Source organism: Phacochoerus africanus, chromosome X, assembly GCF_016906955.1.
Source record: "Phacochoerus africanus isolate WHEZ1 chromosome X, ROS_Pafr_v1, whole genome shotgun sequence".
NCBI classification, from domain to species: Eukaryota; Metazoa; Chordata; class Mammalia; order Artiodactyla; family Suidae; genus Phacochoerus; species Phacochoerus africanus.
Window position 1 is genome coordinate 94,522,915 of NC_062560.1, and position 14,028 is coordinate 94,536,942.

A 14,028-nucleotide genomic window follows, 5' to 3' on the forward strand; every position below is an offset into this window, starting at 1 on the left:
GAATCTAGTACCAGACAGTACTTCCAGTCCTTCAGAAATTTCCTTTAACCCAAGGCCTGAAACTTTAAGTTCCTGAGATGGTCCCTTCATGAGGCTCTATTTTGTTGAACGCCATGCTATGATATACACATAATGAAATATAAGAATCACTGACTGCTTTCAAATTGATAAACCTGAGAAAATAGATAAAACTACAATAGGGAAACCCAACATTCTGTCAGGTATTTTTACTGGCAATACAAAGTTGAAAACTATCACTGATCTCTACCCATTTCGGCAGCTCAAAGTCACAACTGGGGAAAAGGGGGAGGCTGGAGAGATCCCCAGGGACCAACCAAATCGTCACAATAGCTCTGTTGCTGCTCTGTGGTTCTATTAATTAAAAAAGAAACGGCATATGACAGCTGCCCACACTTGAAATATACCTAAGAAGAAAGCTGATTTCACCTGACCAACTACTTGTCCCCATTCCCCCCTCCACCATGTTTTTAGTGGCACCACCAGCTTCCTGGTTCCTCAGAATTATAAAATCTGAATCATGTTCAAAGCCTCTCTCACTTTCACTTATCCCAGGCATGGGAATCTGATAAATTCCCCCCACCCTCCCCCGCCATGCCTCTTTACTCACATACAATCACCTAATAATTTCAGGTCCTCACCCAAAAGCTATCTCCACTATCCTTATACTTGATCCAGATTTGATAAACCAACAGGTCCTCTCCTCCTTTCTCTCAAATTAGACACAGTTGGGAATAGGTGAAGAGGGGGTGGGGTGGGGGGAGGTTCTTACACTTGTGATCAAATTTCATAACCATTCCAACAGAGCTGTTGAACAAACTTTTCCTGAGCACAAGAATAGCTAGGCACAGAGCCAAGAAAAGAAGAGGCAATGATGGAAGCCAAAAAACAGGTGAGCTGCAAGCTTTCCACTCCTACACAAAACCTGGCCCTAGAGTGCAAGTCCCTGCATATGCTGATAACTTCTTCCCCTTCTTGATTTTTTCAACATTCCTACAGTCTGCCCGTGGGGGGCATTCCCTACTTGCTCAATGCCAGTTTTCCTCCTGCCCTCATCACCTTAAGCTTAGCTGGTTTTCCCTGCCTTGGCACTTGTCTTCCAATCCATCAGGACTCGCCTGCGAATTCTCTTCTCTACCTAAGGTGAGACACTATCCTCAGATCCAATATTTCTTATCCAGCATTCCCAGCAGGTTCCCGAGACAAAAGGCCACTTTTCATTTCCTTGAAGTTTTGTGATCTTGAGAGAGCGGAGCAAGGGGAGTAGTATGGAGAATGCTGAGTATGCAAGTTGCTGACTGAAGGCAGCTGCTGGGAATCTCCAAGTGCCCTGGTGATGGGTGTGGCCGTGACAGCAACCGGTTTGAGAACAGCCAAGTAAGACTTCCAGATCTACTGGTCATACAGACTCTTACCAATGATCTCTGTATTTCTGCCATTTAAAAACTTGGCTCAACAGTTGTCCTCTCCCAGAAGCCTTCCTCCGGACCACTCTTTTATTCCATGTCATTACTATGCTTATGTACAATGTTTTTCCGCATATCTAATTCACCTCTAACCATGTATATATTGCTTTATAAGCGTTTTAAGCAACTCTGATATCTGTAGCATATCTTGAATAAGACTGCAAGCTCTGTGAAGATAGAACTCTTTCATCTATTTCTCTGGTTTCCAGCCACAGAACTCAGCGGAATGTATATGCTTAAAAAAAAAAAAAAGCCCTCCCCCCAGTGATACATAATTTCCACTCAGCTATTCAACACGAACATTTGTAAGGTTGAGCAAGTTTGAAAGTATGATACATTAAGAGCTGTAGAAAATACACCCACACTTGACTGAAAAGATGCCACTTACAGTTGGACCAAACATATAAAATATGCCCCACCCAACCAACTACATTATTACACCATACTGCTTCCTTTGGGCACTTTTCTTTCTGCTATACAAGCTGGTGGCTCGTTTTTTGCTCTTAGCAACACTGTAACTACAGAAGCTCAACTCTAAATAAGTTTACTGTTGGGAATCTACTCTTCCCACCTACACAACCACTGGCTTCCCACACTGTTTCCAGTGTCCTCTGAGCAATTGCCCAATTACTGATTGTGGAAAGACAGCTTACACATTGAAGGTCCATTCTTGGCAGCCCCTGGCTTTTAGTGCTGGTCCTCACTCACTTAGCTTAATTGATTCAGAACAGTATCAAAAAGAGACATTATTACACAAGTTGGGGGGAAAAAAAGACTATTTAAGAAAATTTAAATGTAAAAGCCCTGGTCATTGTGCTGCTTTAAAACAGGCAAGCATGTGTGACATGGAGAGAACAGAAAAAAGCCTATTGAAATAGGGAACTTTGACTAATCTCATTGCACAAGTTTTAGTGTTTCACACATATACATTCTCAAAAAGATGGTCTGTTAATGGGAAGCACAACTGACTTCAAAATTATAATAAATTGCAGTAAAAGGGTATAGTGTTTTAACACAAATACAATTTCAAAAAGTGTACAATCTTTTAAAGGCAACAAGGTGAATGCTAGTGTGTTTCTGAGAAACACACAAAAAAGAATAACTTATGCATGGCCTAACAGGGCATTTTTCTGTTTCTTAGTAGTGGTCTTTCTTCCCACTGGACTGAGAGATCCCAGCAGAGATTCCTTCTTGGTTGCTACTCACTAACTGGGACCTGAATGCAGCACAAGCACAATTCATAAGCAAGAAAAAGCGGAAAACGAATCCAACTAGGAGCCATGAGGTTGCGGGTTCCATCCCTGGCCTCAATCAGTGGGTTATGGATCCAGCGTTGCCGTGAGCTGTGGTGTAGGTCGCAGATGCGGCTCAGATCCCGTGTTGCTGTGGCTCTGGCGTAGGCCGGCAGCAACAGCTCCGATTCGACCCCTAGCCTGGGAACCTCCATATGCCACAGGTGTGGCCCTAAAAAAAGATAAAAGATAAAAAACAAAAAACAAACAAAAAACCCCCACACAACTATGAGCTAGATGATCACTCCCTTTGGCCATATGGGGGAGAAGGTAAAATCAGCATCCAGTTTTCCTTTGTAACTAAATATACCCTGCCCTACATACACCTTTATGCATGGATATAAAAATAATTTTGTAATTTATATTTCTCCATCCTACCATTTCAGTCACTGACGGTTTTTACAGCTTAAATGACAACTGGGGCCATGCCTGTTTTTCATCAGTAAGCTAGGACACCAGATTGCCTTCTAAGGAAATCAACACTGTTGAAAAACAACCCATATTAATGCCTTCAAAAATGCTCAACAATTTCTTAGGCAATTTTTTAAAAGAAAAACGATACATTATGACCCTCATGCTAGCATGGATAAGGAAATCTATAGTGGCTTAGTAGCATCATCTGCAAGAAACAGATACACCTTCTGGCGATTCTGGTCAGTCTTCAACAGAAAAAAAAAAAAAAGGCACAATAGAAATATAATAGTTTGTGTTTAAAATGCTGATTTAATATCAGTTTGACCGGAGCTGCATTATCAAATCATCTTTTTTACTAACGTGCGATAGGATTGTTACTGTTCTGGTGAAAACAGAGTGCCTCCCTCTCACCTCTCTAAAGCAACCCAATTCCTCCCAAGCACTCTGAAAGCAGTAATTGGACTACTGTGTCAAGACAAGAAAAGAGTTAACTGTTCAAACACCTGATCAGAATTTCTCAAAATCTGCATGTCCAGGAGTGGAGTTTTTAAAAATACATTTTGTTCACTGCAATGGAAAACCACACTTGTTGATGTTTAATGGCCAAGTCTCTTTTATGTGCTATGGTCTATACAAAATGTAGGACTGCATTAACTTCAAAGGTGGTGAGAAGATTAAAATAAAAAGTTCATGGGACATGACATGCCACACAGCATTAAAGATGTAAGACTGAACAATCCCAGGGCCTTAGCAGGATCCTTTTATATTTCTTTGTGAATAAGGGACATTCTGAAAATGCCATCCAGCAAGCCTAAGTGTAAGTAAAAGCTTTTAAAACCTTATCATAACATGTTATTTAGTGAGCTAATCATCAAAGCATTTTTTTATGGGAACAGAAGGGGGCTTTACTTATTAGAATCAATACAACTCACTTTAAGATACCATAATTGTGCTGCTTTGAATACCTCAAATGTGCTGCTGACATTTAACAATTTCTGAAAAAAAGACCTAAAATGGTACCGCAGGTTACCAGGTGAGGGTCCCCCCCACACACACACCTCGGACTGAAACCATCCCAAGAACCTCAGACTCTTATTATGATCTCAGCAGCATTCAGTCTCCCTGGTGCTAAGTTAGAGAGAACACCATAAAGGATACGGACGTGGAAGCAGGAAGTTTTAGATTGGAGACGGGCAGTGAGAACTGCCATTCCCTTACAGTTGCTCAAGTCCTTTATTCAGGGCCTCACCTCTCTCTAAGCCAGGGGGTCTCAAACGTGTGGTCCTGGGAACGGTAGCGGCAGCATCACCAGGGAGCTTGTTAGAGATGCAAATTCACGGCCCCACCTCAGACCGACGGAATCAGAAACTCTGGGAATGGGGCCCAGCAATTTGCGTTTTAACAAGCACTACAGGAGCTTATGATGTACTCTAAAGTTCGAGAACCATTCCTCCCCAAACTTTACTGCGCGTAAGAATCACCTGGGGAGCTTGTTAAACTCCACGTTCGAATTTAGCAGATCTGAGGGGGGGACCCGTGAGCCTATAGGTCAAACAAGTTCCTAGGTGATGTCTACGCAGACCACAAGGCAAGTGTTTCCCAAGCCACCAGTTTACCAAAAATCACCCAGGGTACTCATAAAATCCGAGAACCCAGGCACTACCCCAGGCCAAATTAATCTAAATCTCAGGAGAAAGGCCTAACCGAGTACCATCCGTGGTTCTCCGCCTCAGCAGCATGTTAAAAATCACCTGGAGAGCTTTTAATAATCCTGATGCCTAGGCCCCATCCAAGACCAATTAAATCAGAATCTCGGGGCTTGGGGCCCTGGCATCCATATTTTTAATAATTCTCCAGTGTTTCGAATGTGCAGCCAAGGTTCAGAACAATGGTTCTGGGGTCTAACTGGCTTGACACCTGGCACAGTGGGGCCCTTTTTGGGAGCAAATGGTTTCCTATAACACAGCTATCTGTGATCCCACCTATAAATCCAAGAGCTCGAACTCTGAAGAGTAAAATGCACCTAAAGTCATGTTTTTTTAAGTCCTGTCTTGAACTTTAATTCGGTGGGCAAATGTGGCTGTACAACTAAGACCCAGGATTCAGTAATTCATTCCTCACTTTTAACACAAATGTTACCTGTCTTCCACTAAACACATTTCCACTGCCCCCTCGAGCCCCAACTACTGCTACCTCTTTGCAATGAGGTGGGTACTCCAAGAAACAGCAGCAACAGCGAAGGATATGTATCCGCCCAGCCTGTTCATGGAGTGGCATCCTCCCTCCCCTTGCCCAAGCCTGAAACAGATAAATCACAGGCAATTTCTAATAACCCTCCAGAGTGGAAGAGTCCCTGATAAACCTAGAACTTCTACGCCTATGAAAGGCAGATTTTGCCAGTGATAGACATTTGGACAGAAAGGCCCTGGGAAGGGATGAAAATGGTGTGCTCATCCACATGAGAATGTGTCACTGCTGAAAGCATGTCTTCTGGTGCACAGAGACAGGACCCAAAACAGTGCTGCTCGTGACATGATACTAATAACTCTGAGGGAAAAGAGCAATGTGTCTATTTATGTCTTATGGCCCCCAGCACCAAGCCACACTAAGAAGTACACAATGCTATTAAATATGTAAAACAGAAAGAAAAACGTGTGCTAATTACCAAGGCACTGTCACATGATTACAGTTATTTCACTCCCATAATCAAATACTGCTTTTAACAAGTTTTCCTGAATTTTTCCACAGTCCACCTCAAAAAAAAAAAAAAATGACTTTAAGATAAATGAAAATAAGATGCAGTCCTCTTTCCACTTAAGTGAACTTTCATTCTTCCCTTGGTCATGTTCAGTGTCTCTTCTAAATTCGTTGTTTGGTAGAATACACGACACAGTCAAGGCCTGCTAAATGATAATAGTTATTATTCTTCCACCATCCTTTCGACATAACCATAGTGGTTAATTGGGTGCCTTATTTTTTTCTGTTTAATTCCATGAAAAAGAAATCCAATGGATGAGGTATTAGAAGAGAAACAATACCTAAATAAATACCTGTGCAAAGTAGTCCCTGTGAATGACATTTTCAAAAGCATTTTCTGTATGAACTGGTCAAGCTCACTTTCCTTTTAAAATTCTTGTTACAGTCATTCAGTTAACCCAAAGTCACTTTAATATGTGTGAAAATAGCACCTCCTCAAAGTGTGTTCACATATGCTTTGGAGCAATGGAGCGTGAATAGTAAAACAGTCTTTGCCAAACTCATGTAACTGAACAGGAGTGAATTTCTGCAGTCCCATGACTTTGCTGAGCCAACCTATTTATCACCCCCGGACTTGCTTTAATACATCATAGACATCCAAGAGAAAGCAGAAAAGTCACAAATAAGTGACTCAACCTAATAAATATTTCATAGATTTTTTTAACACGGCAGTTTTTTTTCAAAACGAATTCTACTTCTTAACCAAAAAACAAATTGGCTAAGTACAGGTGTGGGTTTAGGATTTAAGTGTCTAGAATTAAAACTAAGAAAGTTATCAAGATATTTACTTGACAAAGTGTCAGCCTGTATGCTGTTTCATGCGTTTCTTATGAACCAATGCCCAAAGAGGAACCAAGTCCTGAAAGAAAATGCACAAACCACAGAAGAGTGGCAAAAATACAAAATTAAATATGTTTCAAGCATCAAAGCCAAAGAAAACAAACAAAACAGATTTACAATTTCCAGGACACTTTATTGCAATTTCCACTTTACATACTGATTGAATATTTTTAGTCTAGGCAGAAGTGTTTATACGTATCCAGTTGTAGCCTAATCCCCTAATCTCACAAAATGAAAAGAAGCAGTTTAAAAAGAACATCAATTCAGGTATTTATGATATGGGGACAAGGGGCACTTGTCTTAGGTAGAAAAAGGGCCGATACTCTTCAGTATAAGTTTCACTGAAATTTTTCTCTATTATTTTTTTTCCTGTTGATGCTAAGTACTCATAATAAAAACAATCACCCTCTTTGTCATTCTGCCCTTGCTTGGGTTTTACATTCTGTCTAGCATTTAGCTCAAAAAGTCAGTTTACACTCAGTTTACACATTTAAAAAAAATCATATGCCCCATCTCCCACACATCCAAATGGACAGGGGTTAGAATTAACCTGGCTTTTAACTGTAACAATGTTATTTTAAACAATTTCAACCACACGCGTGAAGGGTAAAAAAACTACAAGTACAAAACCGAAGGAAACCATAAAAATTCCTACACGCTTACTGTTAAACTATTTCTCGAGTCGACGAGCCTAACATGAATTTCTACAAAGTGAAATCGACACAAAAGCGAATGCACGCTTAATGTACAAACTGACAGTGGCTCTATGAGGACAGCTCTCTTTGAATGAGCTGTTACACAAACGGTGGAATGAAAAAAAAAAAAAGTCTCACTCTAAATGAGAGAGCTGGCGGTGCGCTTCACTAGAAACACATTTTAATGGGTATGTTCGGATAAAAATAGGTACTAAGGGAAAATGTATTTTTGAAAAACCCTCCTCCCTCCCCAGGACACAAGGAAACCCAAAGGAAAAAGATGGGTAACCTCCTAGGCTCCGGAGCTAAGTTCCATCACTAGCAGAAGTTGGATAGTTGCTATTTTTCACACTGCAATGGGATAGTAACTCTCCATGTGCAAGGTACGAGGGGCGGGAATACCGGCGGGGCGCTCACAGGGGGTAAAGGAAACCCGAGGGCGGAGAGATCAACACCTTGAGGGATCCAGATCTCCCAAACCCGGGCGATGGGACGCGGGGTGGCGAAGGAGAGGAGGAGAGGGTCACAACTCCTCGAAGTTATCTCAAAGAGAAAGCGAACACCTCGGGGAGCCAGCGAGCCATTCCTTGCGGCAGCACCCCGCTCCAAGTGAGGGGCGCTTGCCTCGGAGGGCAGAAAGCGCGCGGTGCCCTTACTCGGGGCGAGTGGCTTCGGGGACCCGGGGCAGCGGCCGGCGGGGAGGCGGACTCGTACTTTCCCTCAACTCTGAGCCCCATCCCGAGCGCAAGGGAGAGGGCGACGGAGGGCACAGTACTCACTAGGGCTCGTTGGTGAACCGGGGGGTCCGGGGCTGCTGGTATCCGTACAGGTGACAGTAGAGCACATCGAAGCAAAAGCAGCACATCTCCGCTGACACCACCATCTTCCGGGAGCCGGGCGATGAGGACGAGGCGGCGGACGACAAGGAGGACGAGGGAGAGGTGGCGGCAGCCGGGGTAGAAAGTAGGGTCCCCACTCCGCAGCTCGGAGGTGGCGACAGGGAGATCCCCCCGCCGCCGCCGCCGCAGCCCTGGGGGGGAGAGAGGGTACAGCCGCTGCCGCTACCTCCTCCGGCTAGACCTCCTAGCCCGTTGAGCCGCGTACCGGCGCCTCCTAGTCCCAGCTCCCCGGCTCGGCAGTGGCTCTCTCCGCTGCAGTGGGAGGAGGAGGAGGCGCCACCACCGCCACCCGAGCCAGAGGGGGGCGAACTGGACAGTTTCTGCTTCTTCACCCCGCAGCAACCCGCCGCCATCTTGGAACAGTCTCCCCCACGCAGCGCTTCCGACCCATAAGTGAGGCGAGCTGGCGGCGGGGGCGAGCACGCTGCGGCCCCGGCCGCCGGGGGCGCGCCAGGGGCTCGCGGGCCACGCGCGCGCGCGCCGCTCCCCGGCCCGGGCCGCCCGGCCACGCGGCCAGCCCGCGCGCGCCCCCGCCCTGGCGCGCGCCCCGCGCTTTCGCGACTCGGCACCTCGCGCCTGTCCCGCCGGCCTCGCGCCTCCTCCTCCTCTTCCGAGCCGAGCCTCAGCCTTTCGCCCCGCGGCCCTGGGAGGATGAAAGACTCGAAGCCCAGTACTAAGGAGGGAGAAGGAAAGGAGAAGGAGAAAGCGAAGAGTGGGACCAAAGGGAAGAAGTGGGGACGTCCGGGGAGGGAGGAGGAGAAGGGAAACTAGTGGGAGGGGAGGTGGGAGAAAGAAACAGGTCCGAAGTAAGTAGCCAAGTCCCAAAGCACAGCTCGATGACCCGCGCTGCACATAGTGTTAGTGACACTTGAGCCGAGTTACGTGGAACCTGAGCCACCGGCCTCGAATACGCTGGGTTCTGAACTGCCGGAATGTGAGCAAGCAGGTGCTCAGAGTTCCACACCTGAGATCGCCCCTATAAAGACTGTACAAAGCAGTCGGGGAAATGACCACACTGCAGTGGCTCAATCTGAGCACGCACCCGGGTTTTTCCAAAATTAGGTAAGAGAGCAATGCTCTTTCGTTTCCTTACCGACAAGTAATCAAGCCCGATTGAATCTATATATCCTCTGCCAGTTCTTCAATCTGCCCTCCTAGCCCCGTGAAGAAAAAAAGCAAAAAATAAAGTCCTAACCAACACCTCACTACCTCAAAGATGTAAATTGTGCTCTGGAACTTGCAACTTGCGGCGGTGGATTATTGGGGGAGGGGGGGTGGCTTGGGAACAAAGCAAATTAGGAATATATGTGTAGTCAGCATAGAATTTACACGTAAATAGGGCAGGTAGTATACTTAGTCACAAGTTGAAAGATTTTGCTCAGGCATATAATTAGATAGTATTCATTTTAAAAATGTCTCAAAGAATGCTTGGATGGATGGGGTGGATGATTGAGTCAGTCTCATTCTGGGCACCCAAAACAATAATCAAGTGTTAAAATTTATAGAAATGAACCTGATAGAAACAGAAAGTGTAAGGTGTTTTTTTTTTTTTTGGTCGCGTCTACACCATGCCAAAACATCTAGACAAAGTGACAGATATATTTGCATATTTGGAGGCATCAGAGGATTGATGAATTTTATCACCTTTGAACTAAATGTGTGGTATCTTGCAAATAGCTGAGGGCTGTTAATTGGGGAGGGAGGGTGAGTTTATTCATCCAACAGCTATTGAGCCCCTGTGCCTTAGTATGTGCACAACACTGTACTTATTTTAAAAATCCAGGAAGTATGCTTCCTACTGTCAAAGAGTTTATGAATTAAGTCAGATCCTCCGTTGCCTACTTTTTGGATGCCAAGTATCATGTCTCCCCTTAACCCATAACCCTTCAAATAACCCTTCTCATCTGATCTTTACAGTAACTCTGAGGTTGCCCATTTACAGATGAGGAAATTGAACCTCAGTAGTTACCTGTCCCCATCACACAGGTGGAAAAAGACAAGAGTCTAAATTTGAACTCAGTCATGTCTGCTCCAAAAACCAAGACAAGAGTCCGAATTTGAACTCAGTCACCTCTGCCCTTGTGTTACACTGCCTCTCAGTACCAATATATGATAGAAGGTTAGCAATGGATAAAGGATGTTGACACAATAATAACTTAATTTTTATGGAAAGACTGAGAAACACTGAAATATGTTTCCAAGGGAAGATGAAGACTCTTCTTAAAGAGAGACTTTATGAAGTAGATCAATTGTCTAGGATGATTAGATACAACCTAAAGACCAAAGGGATGGTTTGACTGGTTTGTGATATGAGATCTCATCCTCTCAAGCTTCATCGTTCCTGTTAAGCTATCCTCCTATTTGAGGCAAAATAGCAATTCATTGTCAACCACGAGTGGAATTTTTTAAAAGGCATTAATTTGTTTGTCTATGTTGCAGAATAGAAAGCAGATTTTTTAAAAAAAAAAATGCTCCACAACCACTTGTACACTGTTAGGGTGTTGGGCTTTGTTTTGTATTTTATCCGTAGCTATCAGTGCCTACCTTTTAATTTGTTTGAAACTAGGTCAAATACAGTATCAGACAATAGGTACCAATTTATTCACCACTCCACTAAGATGTGATCACTTGTAGAGTTGAAGAGCAGCGCCATTTAATGACATCACGCAACAATTTTGTACAGGAAGCAAAGTAGGATACCATGGATGGCTGCTTCTGCTAGGGGAATTTAGGAAAGTAGAGTGTAATCTCCCGATTTAGAATTTGGCCAGTGGACAAGAGCCCCTACTCTTGTGAAAATAGCAAGGAATCTTTAATAAGCACCAGTAGTCATGTCCTTAGTTCTGTATTTCATCTAAAAGATCAAGCACGATCACACCTATCGGACCAGGCTAGGGCAGTGGGAAACCCGAAGACAAGCTGAATTACAAATATAGCTTTTCCCCCAAGGAGTTTAAGTTCCAATTCCAAACTTCATAGGCATAAAAGAAACAGACAAATCCAAACAAGATCATTGCAGAAACTACATCATTATCTAACCGCTAGGTGTTACTATCCGAAGTACTTTCTTGAATTGGCCGCTAAAAGGGGGGAAAAACACACTGTTTTTCTCTGTGCTAACTTCTCCTGAGCCTGGCTCATCTCCCATACTAACCTTGAGTCTCAAGATGCTTTGCAAATCCCTTGGCAAGTCGTGATGGTGGTGGTAATGCCTCCTTTTAGCCTTTGAGGAAATACCTCTCCTGACCTTGCTTTCTTGCAAAGTCACCGCCATAGAAACAAACATATGTCACTCGAACATAAATAAAATCCACAGGTCAAATTCTGTGAGAAAAACTTTTGTGTGTGTGTCTACCCAAAGTGCACAATGGATGGGCATATTGACCTTGCTCAGGATTCTCTTGAAGAGTAAAGGCCACAGTATGATAGAGTACATATGTTTCTACCGGCCCGTGATGCTGGAGTGCAATGATAATATCCTCCAGAGGTAACGTTAAGGTGCCTTCTGCTTTTTGTAACTGACTGTCAAGCTGGGAGCTAAAGATTCCATGTTTCCTTTAAAGAAAGAAAGTAAACAAGCCTTAGCGTGTCCACAAAACACATTCAGACTGTAAGCATTGCTGCTTCTACATCTGCCTCTAAATGGCTATTAACTAACTCTTGTCAAATGCTTTGTTACACAACTGTGAAAAACTACTCGAACAAAGGTTATGCACTGTATTTATTACGTGGTAAAACTGGAAATTTAATTAAACCCAATAGTTACTGATGATTTTATCACTACCTTGATTTATTCTCATGTTTACAATATAGTTATTTTTCATCTCAGAAAAAAAGGAATAATGGTAACGTGGTGAGTAGTGAACACTTTAATGTTGCTAAATTATTTTCTTAGGTTTCTGGCAGTGTGGGTGAGATGAGGAGCGTTCCCATAGTTCAATGAAAAAAACCCTGCCATTTATGCCCAAACAAGTGTTATTTTTATCCTCTGTCATCAAACTTTCTCAACTGTCATCCTTGAACAACTGCAGAATGTAATATTATTAGCTACCACTTTGATCTAACCTTGTACACATATGACACATGGTTGCGGTGGCGGAGGTAGTGATCAGATCCCTTTTATATTTGAATGAATATGTGACTGAAGACTGGAATTCTTTACCTACTTTTCAATTCGAATGGATAAATCAGCGATTGTTTTTTTGATTACATATCAGATCCTTCCCTCCTGAAACCTTTCTTTATCTAATGAACACATTAATGACCCAAAGGACCATGGCCCACTTTTGACTCTTTCCTAGTTGTTTCATGTATATCTTCTATTGTCAACTGTATTGCAAACTAATTGAATGTTATTTTGCTACCGATTTCCTTGAGACAAAGTATATTAACGCCTGAATGAGATTTGGATATGCTAATATCTATACGGAATATGGAAGAATGAACAAAGCTAACTAGTGGTGGTTTGGAAAGGAAAGCTTTTTTAGGGAGAGCTTGATCAAAACAAGTATTATTTGGGGCAGTTAAAGGAATTGTGAGCAACCAAAACATGAAGATGTCTACTATAGTTTGAAGAATCTTTACGTAACTATTTCCCTCTTTTCTCTTTTCCTTAAAGATTTAATCTACTATTCTCTACTCATCTAATGGGGTAAGAAAATGTGTATACAGCAAGTGTGCTTCCAAATTTAATTATAAACATATAGTTGCTTTCTAGAGCACTGATACCAGTTGCCTGGAGGCACAGGTTGGACAGAGCTAGATTGTCAATTAAAAATATAAAAATGTGTTTTGAATTAAAAATGTCTTTTGTACAAATATTTGATTTAAAGTTCAAACTCAAGAGTTCCCGTTGTGACTCAGTGGCAATGAACGCGACTCGTATCCATGAGGATGCGGGTTTGACCCCTGGCCTCGCTCAGTGAGTTAAGGATCTGGTGTTGCCGTGAGCTGTGGTGTAGGTCACAGACACGCCTCGGATCTGGCATTGCTCTGGCTGTGGCTATGGCCAGCAGCTCCAGCTCCGATTCGACCCCTAGCCTGGGAACCTCCATATGCCGTGGGTGCGGCCCTTAAAAAAGCAAAAAATAAAATAAAGTTCAAAATCACTCAAGGCAGTGAGTTCCATAATCTCTGCTGGATCCTAGTTGAAGTCTAGCTCACTGTTTATATGTCCATAGTTTATGGCTTATTCTCTCACTGAGGGCAATGCACAGTGGTTGGGTCAGGAAGCTCAAACATCTCTCCTTACTTACTACTGCCCGAGATCCCTACCTCAGTTCCCAGTGATTCTCTCGCCCCCTAAATTTCAGTCATGTACTCCATCCGGCCTCTGACTTTGGGGCGGTTCACTCATGCCACAGCAACTGCCTGGCAAGTACGCTGCTTCTTAATTCTCAGCTGCCTTCTGCATCCTCCCTAAGTCCCCACAAGGAAGTCTGGATTTCTTCCATGCCACTTGATGGCCCTCTCCCTAACTAACCCCCCATGCTGCCATTCCTACTGCAGATGCTTTATGGTGGCTTATGGTTTTTCTAAGGGGCTTGAAATTTCCCATGCTGCACTCTGCTCTGAGTTCCCCAAACGTCTCTGATTCTGTCTTTTATTGAGATACAATAAATAAGGCAGGCAATTCACTCATTTAAAT

General features: G+C 43.5%; 1 protein-coding gene across 1 annotated transcript in view; it reads right to left on the minus strand.

Moving 5' to 3' along the window:
* Window positions 1-8,901, minus strand: part of AMMECR1 (AMMECR nuclear protein 1) — a 112,110-nt gene extending 103,209 nt beyond the window's left edge. Inside the window, exon 1 of the mRNA XM_047764146.1 lies at window positions 8,262-8,901. Within this exon, the coding sequence (XP_047620102.1) occupies window positions 8,262-8,734 (473 nt within the window). The 5' untranslated portion in view covers window positions 8,735-8,901. The remainder of the gene's footprint in view (window positions 1-8,261) is intronic.
* Window positions 8,902-14,028: the final 5,127 nt, after the last annotated feature.